The 23,119-nt window shown below is 42.7% G+C and overlaps 1 protein-coding gene across 2 annotated transcripts in view; it reads right to left on the bottom strand.

The window, feature by feature from the left end:
* Nucleotides 1–21,573, bottom strand: part of frmd6 (FERM domain containing 6) — a 30,013-nt gene extending 8,440 nt beyond the window's left edge. Inside the window, exons 1-8 of one of the 2 annotated variants that reach the window (XM_079528860.1) lie at nucleotides 21,266–21,573; nucleotides 7,658–7,967; nucleotides 7,328–7,418; nucleotides 4,789–4,868; nucleotides 2,707–2,783; nucleotides 2,136–2,322; nucleotides 667–822; nucleotides 298–363 (exon numbers count right to left, since the gene is read on the bottom strand). In XM_079528860.1, coding sequence (XP_079384986.1) covers nucleotides 298–363; nucleotides 667–822; nucleotides 2,136–2,322; nucleotides 2,707–2,783; nucleotides 4,789–4,868; nucleotides 7,328–7,418; nucleotides 7,658–7,756 — 756 coding nt within the window. In that variant the 5' untranslated portion in view covers nucleotides 7,757–7,967; nucleotides 21,266–21,573. Of the gene's footprint in view, nucleotides 1–297; nucleotides 364–666; nucleotides 823–2,135; nucleotides 2,323–2,706; nucleotides 2,784–4,788; nucleotides 4,869–7,171; nucleotides 7,196–7,327; nucleotides 7,419–7,657; nucleotides 7,968–21,265 lie in introns of those variants that run through there. The other variant, XM_079528861.1, reaches the window with a different exon arrangement.
* Nucleotides 21,574–23,119: the final 1,546 nt, after the last annotated feature.

Genomic DNA, 23,119 nt, shown 5'->3' with positions numbered 1-23,119 from the left:
ACTTATGTTATTATCTTTTCACCATGATCATGTAAGATGACAACTGAATTTATGTGAAGGCGGGGTTTCTGAAATGTCCACAGCCCTTCTCTGAGACACAGACCAAGTAGACAGAAATGGTACCTTTTATAATGAGCATTAGTGAGGACCAATTATACAAAGATAGGTTGAGAATGGTTGAAGTTCTTTCGTTCTTTAATGGCCATATCCATCATGGTTGTGAAATACGCTAAAACATATATAATCAACCAAATAAAAGTATAAATTCACAATAAAAGAAAGAGAGAGAGATTGTACCTGGAAGATTTGAATCCCTCGTAAAGTCAGCCCCAATGTAAGAGATGCCTCCAATTCCTTTTTGTCCTGTTAAAAAGATTGAGATGATGCTGATGAGAAAGGAAGGATAACACTGTAATAATGCAGTTAATCAGATTCCTATTTTGTTTCCTTCCTCCTATCTTGTATGTAACGTTGGGGAGGGGGGTGCAGTAACAGAATGAGTGACTGCGCACTGATATAATTATCTCCACATATAACTTAATATCCCTGTATATAAATAAATCTTCTTGTTCCCGCTGTCGTGGAATAAACTCAACTCAAGATCGGCCTCGCTCTTGTTTTACTTACACAAAAGATAGTCCTATATCCTGTCTTACAATCGCTCACCTTATACAGTCTGTAGTAGTGAACGGTAACATCATCAAGCTGTGCACACTCCTTAATGTACTTGAGATGAGCCTCGGACGCTGTCAGGGCAAACTGGTCTTTGTGCATGTTCGGGATGTGCCTCAGGATGTATTCACGCCCACGCTTAGCTATCACCTGTAGGTTAAATCAGATCACAGTTGATTTGTTAGATTGACAGTAGCAATACAGCAGGGCAGTAATCACAGTTTGAAAATAAATTATTATTCTACAAGTCCCATACTAGAATATAAACACATACGCTAGCTATGCATTAAGAAGAGCAAATAAAGTACAGTAAGTGAATGTGTATAAGTAGAGAGGGAGGTGAAACACATTGCATTGAAAAGGTTGGGATTCTCTTGACAGTAATTGCTCACTGCATGGCTTACAGTGGAGCTGGACCTCAGGCTCCTTACAGCCCAGGCAGCTCGGTGTCAGATTAGCAGTGTACTATGCCAATGAGGTTAATGAAGCACCTTGCTGCCTCCAGGGCTAACAGATGTGAACTGGGTGAGCCTCAACCTGGCCTGAGACTGAGATCTGAGCAAAGAGCCAGAGGGAAACCGGAAACGCACTTTCTAAGCTTTGCATGTGGCTTTGTGGGACTTGAGTAAAGCTTTGTAAAGTACCTCAATCTTTTGGGAGATTTACTGTAGGACAGTGTCCCCTGATCATGCTCAAACTACAATTTCCTGTGCCTGCTGTTTCAAAGCAACGATAAGAGGACAGCAGGCTAATCGCAGGAAGTGAGGGGCAATCAGAGGGGTGGGGCTTTAAGGAGTGGTGGAGGGGGGGGGGGGGGGGGGGTGGAAGGGATGGGGTGATTGGAGTGGCGGTAAACAGGCGTCACGAGAATGGCCAATAGCCATGTTTCTCAAAATTAAAAAAGAAAAAGTGTGCCACTTCAAGGGACAAAAATAAACTTGTGGTGTCCCAGTTCTCATTATCTCACATGCTCAGATGAGAGGGCCTGTCATAAAGTGTTTGGCCAGCATGATTAATTGAAGGTGGCTACAGACCTACATACAGACAGTAGGCTAGTGCCTGAACACTGCCTGTCTGACTGCCTGCTGAGATCTGTACCAGCCACATGCTGCAAATTCAGGATTTCTATTGTAGCACGGTTGACACCTAAAAGACACCTCAGAGGGGTGATGCATCAACATTAGCCCACAGAGGACAGTGACAGTTAGGAGCGACATCCTTGAAGTAGACAGGGGGTTCAGTGTCTGGCTCAAGGTCGTTTTGATGGACACGTTGGCCATTGTGGGATTTAAAACGGTGAACATCTAGTTATGGGACGGTGCCAGTAACACTAAAAAGAAATATGGAACACTTCTCGTATTTGCATGGCATCTTCTAAAGGACACTGCTTGGCAGCAACTTTAAATCACTGCTTCTACTCGATCGATAACAGGCCACATCAGGGCCACATTAGACATACTCACCCAAGGGGGGAAGTAGGCCTCGGGTTCAAAGTACTTCCCAAAGTGCTTGTTACGCTTGAAGTTTCCCAGGTCAGCCTGCAGGGCGAAGGCAGCTAGCAGGAAGTAGGCTTCTTCCCTTTGGATGCACTGGGACAGGAGTAACTGTTTCCTCAAGTGCCAGTAGTAGTAATACCTGGCTGACCGGTCACTGTAGGTGACATAAAGAAAACATGAAAATCACAAGTGTCCAATGGTTGAATGGGTGAATACTTGATGCACTGTGTTTAACTCTCAGATTGTACATTTTGTGCGCTCTAAGGGTTACTCCCCAATAAGGGTGCATTTGGTTTCATTTGCACACTTTCTGGTTTTAGTTAAATGAACGCTATGGATTTGTACTAGATCATTTCCCTGGTGAATGCAATTCCATTCTTTTGAATATACTGTAGACAAATACCAGAACCCAGCTAAAGAGCTCTAAGTCTAGAGCTAAGTCTTAGACACAATAGATATAGAATAGTCATAGATACAATAAATGTCTTGCTTATAAGAATTAAATATGATTTCACTCTGGGTGGCCATGGAGACGTACCTTATCAATCTCCCATTCTCCACATAATACTGAGCCCTGAAGTGTATGATCATTGGTGGCCCAAATTGGTCAATGCCCTGAGAATGACACAAAGGAAAAAAGGACACAGTTATTATCAAGGCAGTGAGGTACTCACTCATCTATATAGAATATATAGAAAGTGGAACCGAATATAACATAGCGCCACTTCTCTAATCTCTATTGAAGTCAATGGACGTGGTCGCCATGTTCTTTTCTGTCGCCCTACTACTTTGAATGGTGTGCTCGTTCTCAATTTATATACCGTAGTCGTAGTGTAACACGCACGCACGCATGCACACACAGTCACCCCCCCCCCCCCCCCACACACACACACACACATACACACACAGTGTCAGCTGAGCTTACAGCCCGTCACGCATGCATACACACGGACCTGTCGCTACCACAACCATGGGAAGTTGATGTTTAAGCTGTTTGAGCTATGTGTGCTAATAACACAACCCCAGGATTAGAAAAGAACACACACACACACGCACGCACACACGGACCCGTCGCTGCCACAACCATGGGAAGTTGATGTTTAAAGGGATTGTGACATTAAAAAAAAGTTTTTGTAATTTTTCTTATTTATTTTAGGTTTTCTGAGCTCAATTGCACCCAAAACAAACCTTAACTTTTAACATTCAGTAAATTTATTTTGTGTTCAGTGCTCTGTTTTTCCTGTGGAGTGTCATGTAAAAGCCAGCAAATCTCATATATGACAATGGGATTTGCCAGCAGATGTCACTGTTTTGCCTGTTTTCATTGCAGCTCAAAAGGCTTCACAGACACAGAGAAAGTCCCAGACCACAGGAAATCCACAGAATGTTCAAAGTTCAGGTATTGTGGGTGTAATTGAGGTCATAAAACCTAAAAGAAAAATTAATAATAAAAATAAATGAAAATTATTAAATTTGATGATTGATTTGAGCTCACTCTTTGTGGGCACTAACAGAGAGACTTTGCGTATGCTACATGCCTGCCTGTCACTTGTGGAGCAATAGAAAGCTCCTGTTGTAAAGGGATTTTGTGTTGTGTATTGTATATTTTAATGTAATGTATCTTTTAAAGTTTTTGATTCATGGGTTTTTTATTATTGTTTGGACCCAATGTTTTATACATTTGTGTCAATAAAGTAACTAACTAACTAACTGTGCTAATAACAGAACCTGAATCTGCATGCTTGTGCCATGAAGATGATATCCAAAGCGCCCTCCCGCTCATAAAACGCAGTGTGTGTTACTGGCCGCAAATGAAAGTCCTTTATAAGTTTGCAGCTTTGTCTCTGTCAGTGCCCGTGTGCAGTGTGTCTCTGTAAGTTGGCCGTGCTCAGTTTGATTCACGGCACGCACCCCATAGCTTCTGGGGCTGTAACCATGGCAAAGATAGGTCCCATAGCCGTCCCATAGCCCGAACTACGGGATATGAAACGGATATAAAAATGCTAACAAACAGCTTACATTTTGGGAAAGTGACAAACGAGCGTCAATATTTGGTGCATATGCTAATGGCAATGCCCAATTCAGATCAATTGCTCCAGCCACTGAGGAAAAGGGGGCAGGATATACAGGTTGTGAGGACGGGTTTTGTGAACATGTTGTGAGGACGGGTTTTGTGGACAGAGCTTTAGATGAATGAATGGAAACCACATAATAAAAAAGATAACAAACCAGAACATACATTCCAACAGCTCAACAATCAAAAACAACCCGATGTGCAGGTTGGTGCCTTGCATGGTTTCCTCTGCCATCGGTGTATGAATGGGTGAATGTAATGCGTCTATGTAAAGCGCCTTGGATAAAGGCGCTATATAAATGCACCATTTACCATTTACCTGCTATCCCCATTCATAACAACAATTCTGGTACTATAACAATTATGCAGCTGTCACTTTTATTTTCTCCCCAAAAAACTGGATATCCCATTTTGAAACCAAAACTCTTGTGATTGTACCTTCTGATGTACAGATATTTACATGGCGTTCAATTTGCTCTTACACAAATATGAAGCCCAAATATGAAGTAAGTAAATGGCAGCCGTCTGAGTAGCTTGATGTCTTACCTTGCTGGCTTCTCTTTTCCATTCTTTGGGACAGTACTTTGACAACTTCTGCCCCAGCTCCATATAAATGTGCTCATTATCTGAAGAGGAGAGAGAGAACCCGGGTTAGAAGCCATAAGCCTGATTTATACTTTGTCGTATGCTGGTGTCACTCGTAAATCAATGTCAATTAGCAAATAGCAAATCTACAAGCTCGCCAAGCATCGTGAAGCAATACCCATCCACAGAGTGTTTATGAAACGTTTTACTGTCTGTGAGTGTTGTGTTTGTGTCTTTTAGGCTGTTATTGTTGGTGGCTTGTGCGTAAGCAAAAGTGTGTGTGTGTGTGTGTGTGTGTGTGTGTGTGTGTGTGTGTGTGTGTGTGTGTGTGTGTGTGTGTGTGTGTGTGTGTGTGTGTGTGTGTGTGTGTGTGTGTGTGTGTGTGTGTGTACAGATTTGACTTTACCAGCCAGCGGGTATTTTGTATTTGTGTGTCGTTAACTATGAACTATTAATAATGTGTAGTGTATGCACTCAGTGAGCTGTATAGGCGTGGGACTGGATAGTGAGCAGCAACTAAATAGTAACTGGAAATAACTTGTAACCTGGATAAGGAACCAGAGTCAAATATCACAAAGTAGTCTGAAATAATTCATACCTTTTTCTACCAGATTAATAGAATCTACCACACCAGGGCCACATTACACAGTATGTCAATTAATTAACATGCTTTTACATATAAACGGACATATCTTTTGTTTAACCACATGAACCCGAGCATCCCTTTTCTGGGCAGGGGCGAACATTCAGCGGAATTGTTAGCCGATCTGCGTTGTTAGCTTGTACAGTAGATTGGCTATTTTTTTTTTGTTGCAGAAGATATTTAGTGTAGCGCAAAAGGAGGGGACCTAGTATAGAGCCCTGGGGGACTCCGGTCAACTAAATACAGGGTTTAGTGGTTAATTGTCTTAATGTCTCTATGTAGTAAACTCTCCTTATCTGGTACTACAAAGCAATTATCTAGCAAACAATGAATTATTCACGACTACGGTTAGACTCAGGTCTGGTATGGATGGAGGTGGGCTGTGGCTGCATTGGTCAGTGAGGGACAGTCAGCAAGTCAGAGGGGGTAGGTGGACACTGTAGTGTTTGCCTAGGGGATTTCACGCTGTTCAGACAAGCAGTTCAGGAATGTCCCAGAATCAGACCCATTGGCTCCTGCTCAATTGACCTGCTGGGCTGTCATTGGCTCATCTGGAGGCCAGCTGTCTGAAAAACACTGCCCTTTGCGGTTTGCTTCCCTTTTCGCAGTTGCTTACAATTGTCACCCACTGTCTGCTACACGCCAGTGGACTGACGGGGTGACTCATTCCATGCATATGACCCTCACCCAGCCCAAGTTGCCGTAAAACAACTTTAACCTTTCTGCACAATGGGAGCCAGTCAGGCTGAAGTGGGCTTGACTCACAGTAGTTAGCCCTGAGATTAGGTGAGAGATTAATACATAAATAAATAAAAGGCAGAAGAAGGATTCTAGCTTCCCATGATTTTTTGGTTGGAGGTAAATAATCACACTTCTGTGCATGACATGTTTTCTTTATAGGCTGCATTTGTGAGTAGCCCTAATGTATCCAGTGGCCAAAGTGGATTCCCCTGGATGATTGAATGAGGAGTAGATTGATTTTCAACGCAGGAAACCTGGTTTTGTATCTATTATTGAGGGCTCCTGCAATATTGGACGATTAGGTGGCGTGGTTGTGGGGTGTCAAAGGAGTGCAAATTGTAGCAGAGTGGCCCCTACCTGATGCCCAGAAACCTAATATCTCCCTTGGCCTCTTTGGATGAGCAGCAGATGTGTGGTTTCCCATGTGGGAGACCCATGTGCAAATTCACTTACACACATTGTGCAATCACTGGTAATAAATAATAGATACAAAATGGCATTATCCTTTATTCAAAGGAGCTGATCGGTCAGGAAGTCATACCTACTTACTACTCTGAAGTAACACCAGCAGAATAACTGTTACAGACATTGACTCATTCTTCCAGAGAGTCAGAGAATGTATCGTAGTATGGCCACTGCCGCTTTATTCTATTCCTCAGTAACAATGTAGGGTGCGGTTATTGCACGGTTATTGTACTGATAACACTACTGACACTGTAACAATATTCTGACACTGAAACTGTCATTATATCAGTGTATTTTGTGATGTCATAACAATATTGTGATTGTGTGTATTTGCCTAAGCACAGGGCAGGATACTCTAAAGACACTGACTGTGTATTTTGTTCTGCTTAGTGCAGGCTAGTGTATAGGGTGTATACTTTTTAGCTTACATGTTTACATAGAATGGGATGCTGTAATGTGTAATGACCCTGGGACTCTGTATTTTCTTCTGCCTACCAGTGCCTTTCTCAACCCTGTTGTTCAACCTCCTATAACCTCCTATAAGGGAACAAAACAAACTAAATGAACCACTACTTTTTAAAGACGGAATCACCACCAGCATTCATGACAGGCAGGAGAGAGTGGAGAGAATCAGACGGGGACATTGCTTACTTTGAATGACGCTGAGTCCAAACAGGTGACAGTCTTTCAGTCTGAGAAGGTCACACACCTGTACCAAAAGCTCCTGACACAAGGTCTTCACCTGAGAGCAGGGAGATCAGAGCACATTGTTATTTAGCTTTGTTAAACTGCCACTAGACATAGACACACACAAGATTACAGTAGATTTGCCTTTTATTTTAATTTATCTTTGTTAATGGTACGAGATACCAGGGTTGTGGCTCTTTCCGATGTTATTTTTATTTGACTCATATGTGACTTGAAAATATTAATAAAGAAACTTTGATTTAAAAAAAAGATTATACCGTAGATTTCACTTACATTGACAATGACGTTGAGTGTGTCATCGTTAGGTAGAAAGACACAGACACAGCGGCGGTCCTGCATGGCTTTGTTGTTGTTGAAGGTCAGTTTGTTCATCTTCGTGTGGCTGTGACAGAACAGGCCCTGCCTGCTATCGGGCCCCTTCGGGCGACCCACCTGCACCACCACCACCAGAACCACCGATACCAATAGTGGCTGTAGCCTTGCTTCAGCTGTAGCCAAGCACTGGCAATGGAGAACCCAAAGGCTCAGCAGGCCAAACAGCGCTCAAAGGACAGGTCATGGGTACCAGTGATACAGACAGCCGCTGTGGAGACAGACAGGATTTCATGTTAGACTTGAATACTTTGTAAAGTAATGATGATGAAGTTCTTGTATAAGGAAGCTGGCGGTATCTATAATTAGTTTATGATGTGTTGGACTGATATCGGAACAGCATGAGAGGAGCAACCACATGATGTCACACTGTACTATAACGTGTGCAGAAGAGTCTGTCCATGAACACCTTTGCTGTGTGTGTGTGTGTGTGTGTGTGTGTGTGTGTGTGTGTGTGTGTGTGTGTGTGTGTGTGTGTGTGTGTGTGTGTGTGTGTGTGTGTGTGTGTGTGTGTGTGTGTGTGTGTGTGTGTGTGTGTGAGAAGGATATTAGCCAGATATTCTCTATCTGACTCAGACTCATCCATATATATATATGATACATACATACACCGTATATCTAGGTGTGCCCTGGGATTTTTAGGCTGTGCCCTGGCAGTAAAAAAGGTTGGGAAACACTGAGATAGAGAAAGGGAAAGTGGGAGATTAACACACAAAACCAAGAGTGTTCAATTTGTGAGTAAATTGAGGGTACCCTTTTATGCACCCAGAGTTAAATTGACACTGGATTTTACTGTGCAAGGAAAGAGACCAAATGCGACAGGAATACTCCTGTGCGCGTTGCTTCGGTGTCCATGCCTATCTGACATCACGACAGAGGAATGTTCAACGACTCCCAGGCAACATCTGAACATCTGTCTGTGAACTGATGGAATGCCCTGATGGTGCTCAGCGATGAAAGTGGAGAGGGAGAGACCGAGAAGGAATGAAAGAGGAGTGTGTGACGGGCCAGTGACTCACGCCTTAAAATCGACTTGATTCCCCAATTTGACCTCTGAACTTCACCACGGGTGACAAAACAACAAAAGTGTGTGACATACCAGCTCAATCTCTCTCTCTTTCTCTCTCTTTCTCTCCCCCCCTCTTACACATGAAAACCCAAAGTATAAACACATACATAAAAAGATGGAACCGAACAACACGCACATTCATACACACAAACAGATGCCATTTGCTGTGTTAGTGTGAGTCATGGCGATAACCACAGGAGACCTGCTTGGGGGACATGTGAGACTTTCTCCAGGTGTGAATTGTCTCAGCAGAGCTCAGACAAAGGAATGCTAAGGAACAATCAAATGTTCATGATCACTTCTTCCTGTTATAGGCAGCTTACGTTAAAGCTACATTGTCATTCAGAACAGATGGCACTATTGCTGGGTTTAGTGTCACATTACACACACCTCCATGTGAATAACGATCAGCATGTGAAAGATATAGCCAGGATGGAATTAAACATTTACATAATGTTCTCCTTAGAGGTAATAGCTGTAAATGCATTGGTGATTTCACGACTCCGAAAATACAGAGTAAGATCCGTAATGTCAACAGTCAGGATTTAACATTATGTAGCTTGTGCTACTAAAGTCCCAAAACGTTAGTGACTGATAGGTGTACACTTGCAAACTTAAAGTGTACACATGCAGTCAACTTTGACTCTTGCTGCAATGCAGGCATTATAGACAGGCTTATAGACACACATCCAAGTCATAAAATACAACTGGACTAAGTAGGCTATACATTAAATAGGCATGCTGTGCACATAGCCTGATTCATTGGTCTTCATTAGAGTTGGTCATTGAACGTTCACAGTGATGGGTAAAAAACACACTCAGCACAGTTGCATTGATGAGCCATGACCAGGACACTGAGGACAGTACACTGTGAGCCATGACCAGGACACTGAGGACAGTACACTGTGAGCCATGACCAGGACACTGAGGACAGTACACTGTGCTGATGACCAGGACAGTACACTGTGCTGATGACCATGACCAGGACAGTACACTGTGCTGATGACCAGGACAGTACACTGTGCTGATGACCAGGACAGTACACTGTGCTGATGACCAGGACAGTACACTGTGATGACCAGGACAGTACACTGTGATGACCAGGACAGTACACTGTGCTGATGACCAGGACAGTACACTGTGCTGATGACCAGGACAGTACACTGTGATGACCAGGACAGTACACTGTGATGACCAGGACAGTACACTGTGATGACCAGGACAGTACACTGTGATGACCAGGACAGTACACTGTGCTGATGACCAGGACAGTACACTGTGATGACCAGGACAGTACACTGTGATGACCAGGACAGTACACTGTGATGACCAGGACAGTACACTGTGCTGATGCTGACCTTCGGGAAGCTGAGCTCTACTTAATGCGTGCATCAAAACTTCACACACAAAATAGAACACTATCTATGACTATGGTCACACATACTAACACAAAAGTGCACACGTATGCACAAACAATACAAACGTTGTGGTGTGCACTGCACACAAATATATTTGACATGCACACACCATAGCCTATTATTTCATGTACACACACACACAATTCAATTCAAAGGGCTTTATTGGCATGAGAATACATACATACATACATTGCCAAAGCAAAATACACACAATGATTAGTCTTTAGGGTGGTTGTGTTTCATTTGATATCCCCCCCCCCCCCCCCCCCCCCCCCCCACACACACACACACACACACACACACACACACACACCCTGTGCATGTTATTGCACTCTTGCCTTCACCATATGTCAACCGCATCTCCAGAACAGCTGAGCTATGAGATGCACCAGGGCTTAATTAGAAGTCAGATCCAACTAGGCCTAATTGAATCACTTCCCTGCCCCAGCTCTTATCTCTCTCTCTCAAACACAGACTCATTCTGATCTACTGCGAACACCAGACCAAGGGTCAACTCAAAACATATTTTTTAGTCTACCCTCCTTCAAAACTGCCATAAAAGAACACCTGCACTTGCAACTGGACCTAGACAAGTCTGTGACATGGAGGAATACACTCTAACCATTGTCAAGAGTCCTCCATTCATAGTCATAGGATGTTTGTAGAGAGAGGTTGAATGGGCTGTTCTATAATAGCTCTTTGTGTTATCCTTTTAGCATTATTGTATATAACTGTACCTTTGTACTTTTTGCAAACTGTTAATAAAGTATTCAATCAATCAATCTTATCAATGTAGGGTAACGTAGCCTTAGTAACAATCACATGAAAATATTTGAAAGTCAAATTGTTAGACTTAATCATACTGCTACAGTAAACACAGTTTGCTCCTGTAAAATTCATGAGTTGAGAATTGACTGTGCTCACCTGGCCTTTACACACCATCTAGAGTCGACTCTTGTTTCAACTGACAAAAATTACATTGCAGTTAGATATAATATGACTCCCTTTCGAAGGATCATATATCGCTTTCACCTCGTGGTTTGAGTGTGTGTTTAGGTATAGTGAGGACAACGTGCAGACCAACGTGCAGGTCATGTTGTAACACAGTTAAGTTAATGGCCCTTCGTTGTGGTTTCTCTGCTGAAGTCATATCCTGTTACTCTGTCAGGTAGAAACTAAATACCTGGCTTTCACAGTAATACTACCATTCCGTTGTTTATAAGAGCAGTCGAGGCTAAACGATGTAAAACGAATGCATAGATGCTTGGCTGTCTAGTCATTACTAATGATTTTAAAGGCCCATTGTGTGATGTCTAGTCTATCCATGAGCCATCACGGCACTGGGGAATGTCCATGAACTCCCATAGATTAACGGGAACCCGACACAAACATATTACAAATGCAAGTATGTGCGCGCGCACGCATAGTCGCGCACACACACACACACACACACACACACACACACACACACACACACACACACACACACACACACACACACACACACACACACACACACACACACACACACACACACACACACACACACACACACACACACACACACTGGAGTAGAGGGAGAGAGGGTTGGATAATGAAATTACTGCTGCCTTCTTCGATCCCCCTTTCATTGCCTTGAGAGGGGTGATGCAACACTAGCGTGTGTGCATAGCAATGCAGCACATTATAGCCAGTCAGCTCTGTACTGCTTTCTGCTGCTTTGTAGCTGTACAGCAGAACTATATGGCATTGTCTCTCGATGTGGCAAAATCTCAACACTTAAAACACAGAAACAGCCTCTAACCTTCTCTATAATCTAGATCAGAGGTTCACCACTGGTACTAGTAGAGTACTAGTAGAGCCCCCCTCTGGTGGTACACAGAGGGGGGCTCTACTAGTAGAGTACTAGTAGAGCCCCCCTCTGGTGGTACACAGAGGAGTCACCCAAAAAAAGTGGAATGAAATATTTATATTACCACAGGTAGTTATTTTGTTCTGACCAAGCAATTGGTTGGAATAGGCTCTCCAGCCATGCTGAAATGAGCATGACAGCACACCTAGCCATTAATAGAAAATTTGAGAAGGGATTAATTCATTAGAAATCAGTTGTGCCGATTAGTGATTTAGACAGAGTTTTGTCAGAGCAGCAGCATTATTGGCTTAGGAATGGAACAAAAAGGGCAGGTATACGTTCCTGTATTTTAACATCAGTTATTATGGTGGTACTTGGAGAGCCAAATATCTTCTGAGGTGGTACTTCAGTATAAAAAGGTTGGGAACCAATGCTCTAGCTAGCCTCTGTCTATGTCTATCATGTGTAATGTCTCTTGCTCTCTCTTTCGTTTGATATCAGAGGGGTGCAAATTCAGCGAGGAGACTTCCACAACAGCCCCCACCCTCCCTCACTCCTTTGACATCACCGGGGTGGAGTGCATTTAAAACCTATAACAGTTCCAGAAAGTTGATGGCCGAGCCAAGGAAAATGCTCTGTGCTTGTATAGGGAGGAGGGGATAGTGTCCCCAGAGAAGAAAGAAGAGGTAGAAGAAACAAGAAAGAAAGAAAAACAAGAGGAGGAGGAAGCTGAAAGAGTGACTGACAGCCTTGACTCTCCCTGTACCAACATAAGAATAGCTTCAGGTAAAGTACATAATGTCAGGTTTACAGATAGACATAAGAGGGTACGTGAGAAGGATATGGAAAGAGAGAGAGAAAGAGAGAGAGGGAGAGAGAGAGAGAGAGAGGGAGACGAAGAGAGTGAACGCTCAAAGCACGAGCATGAAAAAAACTGCTGCAGTCAGGAGAATTCCACACGAACATCTGCTTCTCATTCCAACAATGGAGGCCTTTGATTCCTGACTTGCATATAGTGAGCAAGAGCACCGCTGCCGTCTCCGTGTCCCCTGAGTTTGCCAGTGCACTACATCCCCTCGCTGCATCACTAGACCCAGAAATAGAACGCATAAATGGTAATCCCAGCGTTAGGTAGAGACCTGGGTCAAACCGTAGTAGGAAATAGTATAGTTGTGATTGGAGTACTACTTGGAGTGCCAGATGTTTGGGGTTTACAGCATCAGGACCATCTAGATATACTGTCAACACCTGTAGCCTCCAAGAGATGAAGTTAACACAATTAAAACCTACAAGTTAACACAATTAAAACCTACTGCTTTGACACTAATCGCTACCAAAAAAGCTTGAGTCAATTACAATTGTGTCGTATCGCGATTATGAGCTTGTACATCTGCTATCTTCACTATTGTGAAACCTTTTGCCTATGCCCAAATTCCCCAAACAGGGACCCCAGAATGAAAGTGGTTACATTTTTGACTGAAAAATGTATAACACTTGTATGGATTGAAACCTCAGTTTTGATGATAATGAATGACTAGCTTTAGGTGCTCAGTGTCATTTTGTAAAATATTGACATAAGAAAGACTAAGGGCCGATTCATACTCCTATTTTAGAGCCGAATAAAAGTCGGTTCGGCTCTGTAGAGCCTACAACGGGTACCGTCCTAAAGTCGGCTCTTCGGTGCTACTGAAAATTTCTGACGAGCCGAAATCATTTCGGCACTACAGCACCGAAACAGCTGTAAAATAGGAGATAAAAAATGACTGAGAGCAAATGGCGCACAATGACATCGACAAACCTAAATTTATCTCCACATTCACCTAGGGATGCATGTGGCATGGGGTGTAGACGCAGCCAAAACAAATGCCCTTGTTGAAATATTTAAAGGGTTTCCTCCTTCAAAGGGCAGAGCTTTTATAACTAGAGCTGACGGCAAAACCTGACTGGGAAGGTCACTTCTTTTTGCCCTTGTTCTCTCTTCTCTGGCAAGAGATCTGTTTATTCAGCTGATGAGAAATGTTGCTGAGTATAAAGTTAGCTCTAAATCATGCTGGTCACTGGATGGCATTGGCCGGCACAGTGAGGCTTGCTAAAGCAGGATTCTTCTTTTCTCCTGTTTAGCCTATCTATGGTTATTGATTACAGATGGAAAAGGTGGCCTAGAGGTTAAAGTGGATTTAGGATGCTCTAATTGTGTGTTTGCTAACAATGCCAGAAATTGTTTTCCATGGGGTGGAGCAGTGAGGGGTCTACACATCCAAACAGATAAGTTTAGACTGCCAGTGAGCGACATCTATCTACAGTGACATCTATTTAGTATTTATGTTAGCCTGTCATGTCAGGAAATGCCTGTCAAAAACATACAGGGAAGGGAAGGGTTGACAAATTCCTGTACATTCATTGTTCTTGGGAATGAGAATAAATGTCGATGTTAGCAATGCCAAGTTCTACATTTAACTGCCTCCACTGTTAACAACAGAGACTAAGAGATTGATATATTATTACATTACATTCAGGCAGACTGGTAGCAACCGTAGCATTGTTAGCGGGTTAGCTGTACCACAGAGTGTGTGTGTGTGTGTGTGTGTGTGTGTGTGTGTGTGTGTGTGTGTGTGTGTGTGTGTGTGTGTGTGTGTGTGTGTGTGTGTGTGTGTGTGTGTGTGTGTGTGTGTGTGTGTGTGTGTGTGTGTGTGATCAGATATCTGTCTGACTGCTAGAATTTCTCTTCTACTTCCAAGGAGGGTAGACAATTCAAAATAGCTATAGTATGATTTATCAACATACCAAGTTAACGAGGAAACATTTGTATTAGCCTGTACACAGCCTGTACACAGCATATAGCTGTAATGCTCAGACCAGCCTGGTCACCAGAGCAACAATTTGTCACTGGATGTTTCTGCAAATATCCCCAAAAACGTTTCTAGATGCAGACCATGGCGACTCAGTCCTAGAGTCTAAGAAAGTATTATTTATTTATTTATTATATCGGTCGGTATGCAATTTGAATGGCCCTGAGTTAGTAGCAGCGGTCTCACAGAGGCTCACAGGCTCCAGAAGTTTTTCATATACTGCCATCATATAATTTACGTGCATCCACACATACTCACACATGGACAGACCTGGTAAATGTAAGGTGCACTGATGCAACCAATGAATTAGAGATGCTCTGATAATCGGCCAGCGATTAGTAATCGGCCATATTGGTCGAAATTCACTCTGATCGGTAATCGGCATTTACCCTATCTGTGATCATGAGAAAAACAAACGGTGATCGGTATCGGTCCCAAAAAACCTGATCGGAGCATCTCTACAATGAATAGTTGTTGCACTGCAGCACTGCCGTTTCTTGGGTGCATGCAGCATGTGCGTGGGTTCCCTCTGAAGCCCTGTCTCACTCAGGGCACCCCATAGGGCTCTGGGTTCCCTCTGAAGCCCTGTCTCACTCAGGGCACCCCATAGGGCTCTGGGTTCCCTCTGAAGCCCTGTCTCCTTCAGGGCACCTCATAGGGCTCTGGGTTCCCTCTGAAGCCCTGTCTCACTCAGGGCACCCCATAGGGCTCTGGGTTCCCTCTGAAACCCTGTCTCACTCAGGGCACCCCATAGGGCTCTGGGTTCCCTCTGAAGCCCTGTCTCACTCAGGGCACCTCATAGGGATCATGTGTTCACTCTGAAGCCCTGTCTCACTCAGGGCACCTCATAGGGCTCTGGGTTCCCTCTGAAGCCCTGTCTCACTCAGGGCACCCCATAGGGCTCTGGGTTCCCTCTGAAGCCCTGTCTCACTCAGGGCACCTCATAGGGCTCATGTGTTCACTCTGAAGCCCTGTCTCACTCAGGGCACCTCATAGGGCTCATGTGTTCACTCTGAAGCCCTGTCTCACTCAGGGCACCTCATAGGGCTCATGTGTTCACTCTGAAGCCCTGTCTCACTCAGGGCACCCCATAGGGCTCTGGGTTCCCTCTGAAGCCCTGTCTCACTCAGGGCACCCCATAGGGCTCATGTGTTCACTCTGAAGCCCTGTCTCACTCAGGTGGTTTACAGAAATGTACAATTAATGTTAAGTTAAGTGTCTTCTTCAATGAGGTTTTGTTGACATGTTAATTTTCTTTTTGCTTGCTTTACCTCGCTATGATTACGATAAAGTCGCTCGATAATCCCTCACATTCATATTTTAAACGAGAGGCATGTTGAAGTCAGAAATGAAGAGCTTAGTATATCCATCTGGTCAAAACCCCTGAGAGCTCCCTAGATTAGGAGATACGAGCCTTTCTTTCTGAGCGGTAAACAGGGAAGTAAAAATGAAGGGATTGATCGAACGAGGGATTGTTGTACTTATACCTAAATTAATTTCTCAAAACAGATTGAGTTCCCAGATTGGGCCTAAACCTACAGCTATGTCCTCTTTGTTGAAATATTATTGGCTAAAGTTGATAGAAAGCCAATAGGTATGGACGCTGTCTACTGACTGCATGCTGCATAGTTTCCTGTTCAACTCAGACCAGCTGTGAGTTGGGAGGGAGGGGATAGTAGTGAATGAATAAGACTCCACACTCGCTGAACTACTATTAATTGCCATTTGTTCCACTGAAGCTGCTCAGTGGAACAGTTGTAGGCTGTTTGTGTGATGAGTGTGTGATGAGTGTGATGCTGAAAAACGGCAAATGTGTTTAGCAAATGCCCTGAATAAATTATATGATAGCAAATAAGACACAATCAATTAGTATTCCTAAAGATCATAGGCAATGTTTATGTGGAACATTTATGTTTCCCATCTTGAACAACAGAAAAAGAAACAGAGATCGGTTGTTCAGGTTTTTCAGTGAAGTACACTGAAGTAGCTCAAACTTAAGCTCAGTAACATTTATGGAAACTGATTTCAACATCCATAACATCTGGCCTCCATGTGGATAAAAAACACACACACACACACACACACACACACACACACACACACACACACACACACACACACACACACACACACACACACACACACACACACACACACACACACACAATAACTCACTAGACTATGCATACTCACTCACTTGCACATAATATGTGCAATATTTTATATTCACACTCACACATGCAATACATTCATTCACTCACTCATGTCTGTCTCTGTCTGTCTGTCTCTCTCTCTCTCACACACACGCGTACGCACGCACACATGCAGACACACACACACACACACACACAGTCACACACACACACAGTCACACACACACACACACACACACACACACACACACACACACACACACACACACACACACACACACACACACACACACACACACACACACACACACACACACACACACACACACACACACACACACACACACACACACACACACACACACACACACACCTCAAACTGCCAGAGCAGCCAGACATGTTTAAACAGAGTCAGCAGTCGCTCTTCAAGCTCCCCACCCTGCAGGCTTATGGCACCCAGCATTCAGGCCTGGGACATGCATGAGTAACCCGCAAAACTAGCAGTGCAACGCACTGTAGAAAAGCCAACCTAGCCATTACGCACACTCAGAATAGAGTGAGTGGCCTTAAAGGAGAAGGTTAAAGAAACAGCTGCAATTATTCCAACACCCAATCCAAAACACTGTTGGTTTTCTTGTGTCACGAGACAACGATTTGGTTTTTTGTTTGGAATGATTGCGCAGGTGAACTGACTGGTTTGGAATAGATTCTATGGTGTGTGATTGATAAACTGACTGTGAACAGCAATTAAAAGAGGGCTGTCTGACTTTAATGTTACATTTAAATGTTAAATTACAAGATCTGCCAAATCCTGTTTCTCAACCATTTTGATTGGAATATGGGATAGCTTTGAATCTCTATGGATGTGACAAAGGAACATAAACACTTATCTACCATGTCTGGGTTCACAATTATAACCCATTACAATATTATGTCTAAATTTGTAATATTATGTAGCAGCCAGATAAATATATTGGGTGCACTTCTTCAATCTCTGAATGCACTCAATCTTCACCAAAGAGGCCAAGTGGTGAGCAGAGTGAAAGAAGCAAAGGACAATCCAAGGAAGAGAGAGAGACAAATGCAGGAAGCACTGACCCCATTTTCTCCCCTTCCCTCCTCATGGTGTACTTGAGAAATGGATATGAAAAGACACTAAGACATACTTTAGTAGCGTGGGCTGAAGAAGAATGCCACCGTCTGGGCAAAAACTTCGTAACTCGAGCTTTGGTGACTTTCGGGTTTTTCCTTTAGTTGAAGTTTTGCATAATCATTTGAAGTTTTGAGCAAGTCTCATGAGCTACGTACACTACAGGCGCCGGCGCCGATGATACTCAATTTAAAACCGCATTCTGGACTTTTCAAAAGCATGTTTGGTTATTCATCCAAACAAGAGCTGTTTGTAATTTGTTGTTCTCAATTCAAGAATTTCTAAAGATATAAAGTTTTCATGCGACAGAACTGATATGGGCCGGACCATAGAGGCCTGACAGGAGAGAAGTGGCAAGCCCTGGGCACCTGTATAACTTACATGGAGAAGGATGTTTGACTGTATTCACACCCACATAGTCAAAATGAAGATAACCCCATGCAACAGCAGGGGTGAGAGATAGGGTTTCTCCTCGTCTATGGCGATAACAGTAATCTCATCCGTTCTCATGGTGCGTGCAGTGACAGTCCCATACTGCTGTCTTCATATAATTGTACTTGAGACTGTAAATGCGCCTCTTCTCTGACACTTTATCCTTTAGGATAGGGCTGCTGGTAGATTCACTAATAAATTGTTAGTTTTAGGGGGAACATTTATAAACAAGCCTCAACTAAGGTAAATTCACTCTAATTGTATTAGAAACTAAAATGTTTTTGGCTTTCCTCACAGAGCATGTGTTGCTAGTCTGCAGTTATGGAAACTGCGTATAGGTTTTCACTGGAGTTAATACAAATGCGAGGCAGCCTCTGTTATTGAAACATAAGTAAAATGTGCCCAGGCCCCTTTGTGGGACTATCACAACGGTGGAAGATAGAGAAAGAGATAAAAGATGTAGAAATGAATGAGATGTAGAAGCAGAGAATCAAAGTCAGACAGACAACCAGAGAGAGAGCGAGAGAGATGGAGAGAGAGGCAAAGCGTTTCTAGTGTCCTCTATATGAATAAAATTGTGTTTTTTAACATCTCAGGTAGGCTACTGTGTCTACCCAAAGCTGGCTTTTGTATTCGCTGCAGAGCTTTACCGCTGGAGAAAAGCACCCCTGGGGCTATGGTCTTTGTGTTGGGCTTGTGCTGGTGAGGTTTTAGATCGAGGAAACGATCACTTAATGTGTGTGGTATTGAATCCACTGTAAGATAAGCTACTGAACTGCCAACAGTCTGTAGGTAGACAGACAGTGCCACATGTGGTTTCAAATCAAAACACAGAAAGTGGACGATGGCGGGAAGTTCCATAAACACAGGAAAAACAATTCAGTTTGTTGTGTTTATTGGTGCCTATTGTGTGGCTCAAAGAGGAGTTAAAGGATGTGTGTAGCTGTGCCCGCACGCACGTCGCGCACGCACGTCGCACGCACACACACACCATCTTTGTCCACATTTCCACTTTGAAGGACTCTCTAATACAGAATGTTTCCTAACTTCCTACCCCCCTCATCAACACACACGCACTGACCACTGACCACCTTTGTCCACATTTCCTCTTTGTTTCCTTCTCAAGCAGAGGTCTTCCTGTCCAGACAACACCTGCACCATCTATGCAAGTCTCTCCCGCTCTCTGTCCATTTTTAACTCTAACCTTGTTTTGTTTCTCTCTATCTCTCTTCCCTGTTTGATTCTCTCTGCTTCTCCATTCTAACTTTCAGCTCCCCTTCTCATTCTCCTGTTTCTTTTCACGGGAGACTGCAGGCTCTGTTACACCTATCATTGAAGACTGTCACCAGCACAAAAACATGGCTTGTCTTACTTCCGTTTTCCTCCACAGCTGGAGTAGAGGCATGTGTGTAAGTTGAAGAAGAGGCCACACAGGGTACTTGATTAGCTTGCCATGTGTACAAGCTTAAGCCTCAAGTGTTGGAGACCTTTGCATGAGACCAACGCTGAAGTCAAGACATCAAGTCAGAGTCTTTGAAGATGATTCATTCACAGACGCATGCTCACAGTGTACAATAACCATAATACTTTGTGGTGTTGCATTATGCTTTATGTCCGTCCATACAGCCTACATAACAAGCTTCATAATGCCTCTTTGAGGTAATGAAACCTTCCAAAATCTAGATGAAACACATGCATTTCCAGTCAACCAAAGGAGCATTCCCAAATGTCTTTGTCAATGATTGCTGTCCAGTCTAATATTAAACAGAGGGGGAAATGGTTGACATTCCTGAGCCTTGAAATAGCTTTGTATTTTGTTCAAACTGACAGCAAAGTGTAGGAAAAGTACCAAATTCCGAACCTGTATGGATTGTAGGACATGGTGGAAGGAACACATAAGTTATTCCACCCGAGCTCTGACTATCATAAGGCATTACACATTCCAAAGGATGCCAACAGTGACATTGTCGGCGCAGAGAGGCGTGGGACGCTGCGTTACAACTTCGTCTCCACAGCACAATTTGTGTTATGACTTATGATGATGAACTGCGTAATTACACAGCTGCAATATACCGGTATGAGAATTTAGGCTTTTGACTGTACTGTCTTGCTGGCATACTTGGTAATGTAGTCCGATAATATAGTACGATAGACCGAAGCTCGGGCATTTAAAGGGATTTACTATACTAGGCAGGCTACACTACACATGATTAGCTACTCCGTCCAGTTTGATCAAGCCTTTACTAAATCTAATTTATTCTAACGCTACAAATCAACGTCTGAACGCAGAAAAAAACAACAAAAACAAAAAACATCGCGTGGCGACAACAACATTCCAACATTCTTTAAAATAAATAAATAAAAGAAAGTCACCGAGCATCACTGTTGGTAAATCAAGAGACACTACCAACTGAAGTGATCGGACTAAACACAACTTTAGAAGACATAAACGACAAAGTGACTTTGATTATTGTTATTACTGTTAGTGAATACATCGCATTACGTTGTTTCATGGGGGAGCCCCGTGCTAAAGTAAGGATAAAAGATGTGGTGGTGTTTCCAGTCAAATTCATAAATACAACTCACCTTTCATGAGAAAACAAAAATTATTCCCTTTAAAGCGTGTAAATCCAAATGCCTTTATTCCTACGCTTTAAGAAAAGATATCCAACTAAGAATAGTCTTCGGTTAAGTTTAGTTTAGGAAAACGACCGCGGGATTGGGGAAAGCCTCCTTCGACGAGCGCCACATTCTATTGGAACAGTAACAAGTAGATAGGAATACATGTGCAATTGGTGGAAGTCCCACGAGAGGAATGAGGGGTGGGACGATTTAATTTAGCCACGCGTTTCTACACAAATAACGGCATTTCTGTGTGCAGAAAATAATCTATCACCAGTACAACATGTAATATTGAAGATGACTTTCACACAGTGTAATCCCCACCTCTCGAAACGTAGAACGATTGCATTGCACGTAATAATATCCACCCCCGTTGGATGAAGAATTGGTAGCGCCCACGACTGCCTCTCATTCCATTCCTCGGTCGGCACTCAACTGTAGAAGAGCAGCATAATTTTGGAAGCCTGGTGGGGAGAAATAGTATCGAAGTCAAGTGCCCCGCGCGTATATAATTATATACTTGATTGATTGATTGATTGATTGATTGATTGATTGATTGATTGATTGATTGATTAACAGTTTGCAGAATTACAGTACATTTCAAGTACAACTCAATACAAAAACTGTTAACAGTGAGTGGACGACACCATAAAGCATTACACTTGTTTACAATAGGGCCCACCATTTTCAATTCATCAAATACATGCTCAGAAAAGGTTCATCATGTGGGGCAGTTCTTTTCGGTATCCGGAGAACTTGTATTCTTATTTTCTATCTTATTTCTTTATTTTGTGTTCACCTCAGATTGTTCAAATTAGCCCAAATCGTTGTTGTATTAGGAATAGATTATAGATATAGGACCAACCCACTATTAGAAGTTTCAGAAGATTCAATCAAGCATATGCCTTGATTGATTGATTGATTGAAAAATGTATTAACAGTTTGCAGAATTGCAGTACATTTCAAGCACAAACTCAATACAAAGGCTGTATTGTGAGTGGACGACCCAATTAAGCATTACACTTGTTTCCAATAGGGTCCACAATGTTCAATTCATCAAATTAACCAACACTTGCTATGCATGCCATGTCTACAATGCATTATAAAGTTGTTGTTTGTACTTTGTATGAATGTTGTTTTATGTTGTGATGTTTTATGTGGACCCCAGGAAGACTATAGTGACTGTGGCAGCAGAAGCTAATGGCGATCTGAAACAAGGCATTATAATCTGTTTATAATACTTTATAACAATAATAATAATTCATTATAAAGCATTTTATAATGACTTATAAGGTCAAGTATCATACTACTTCATAATTGCTGGACACTATAGACATTTGTTTTTGCTATCGATTCCTTAGTGCAGTCTGCAGTGGTTCCCAAACATTTCAGCTTGAGGCCAAAAAGAGAAATTTGATGTCTCCCCGCAGCCCAAACTATAGTTTAAATAGCAGATCTACTGTTTTTTCTGCTATTTTGTTTTGAAAAATGTTTCACAATTTGTTTCAAAATGTTTAAAAACAATTTTGAACATGTTTTGAAACAATAATTAAAAACAGTACACAGTAAGAGTATTTACTTTGTGATCCATAACCACATATGGGTCGTGAATCGTGTGACCCACTATTTGGGAAAACATGTAGGCCTATTATAAATGCCATAGTTATTTGTAAATTGTAATACAGTACAATAATGTTATAATCACTGTTATAATGCATTATAGTGTGATTATAAGTCAAAGGATGGCCTAAAGGAAAATTCTGTGTCAGTGACCAGTAGTTATAAAGAATTATGACCTTATAGTCATTATAAGACATA

This window comes from Electrona antarctica (assembly GCF_951216825.1).
Source record: "Electrona antarctica genome assembly, chromosome: 18".
Taxonomy (NCBI): Eukaryota; Metazoa; Chordata; class Actinopteri; order Myctophiformes; family Myctophidae; genus Electrona; species Electrona antarctica.
The sequence above is the reverse complement of the archived record's forward strand: the minus strand, read 5'-3'. Positions and strand labels throughout refer to the sequence as shown.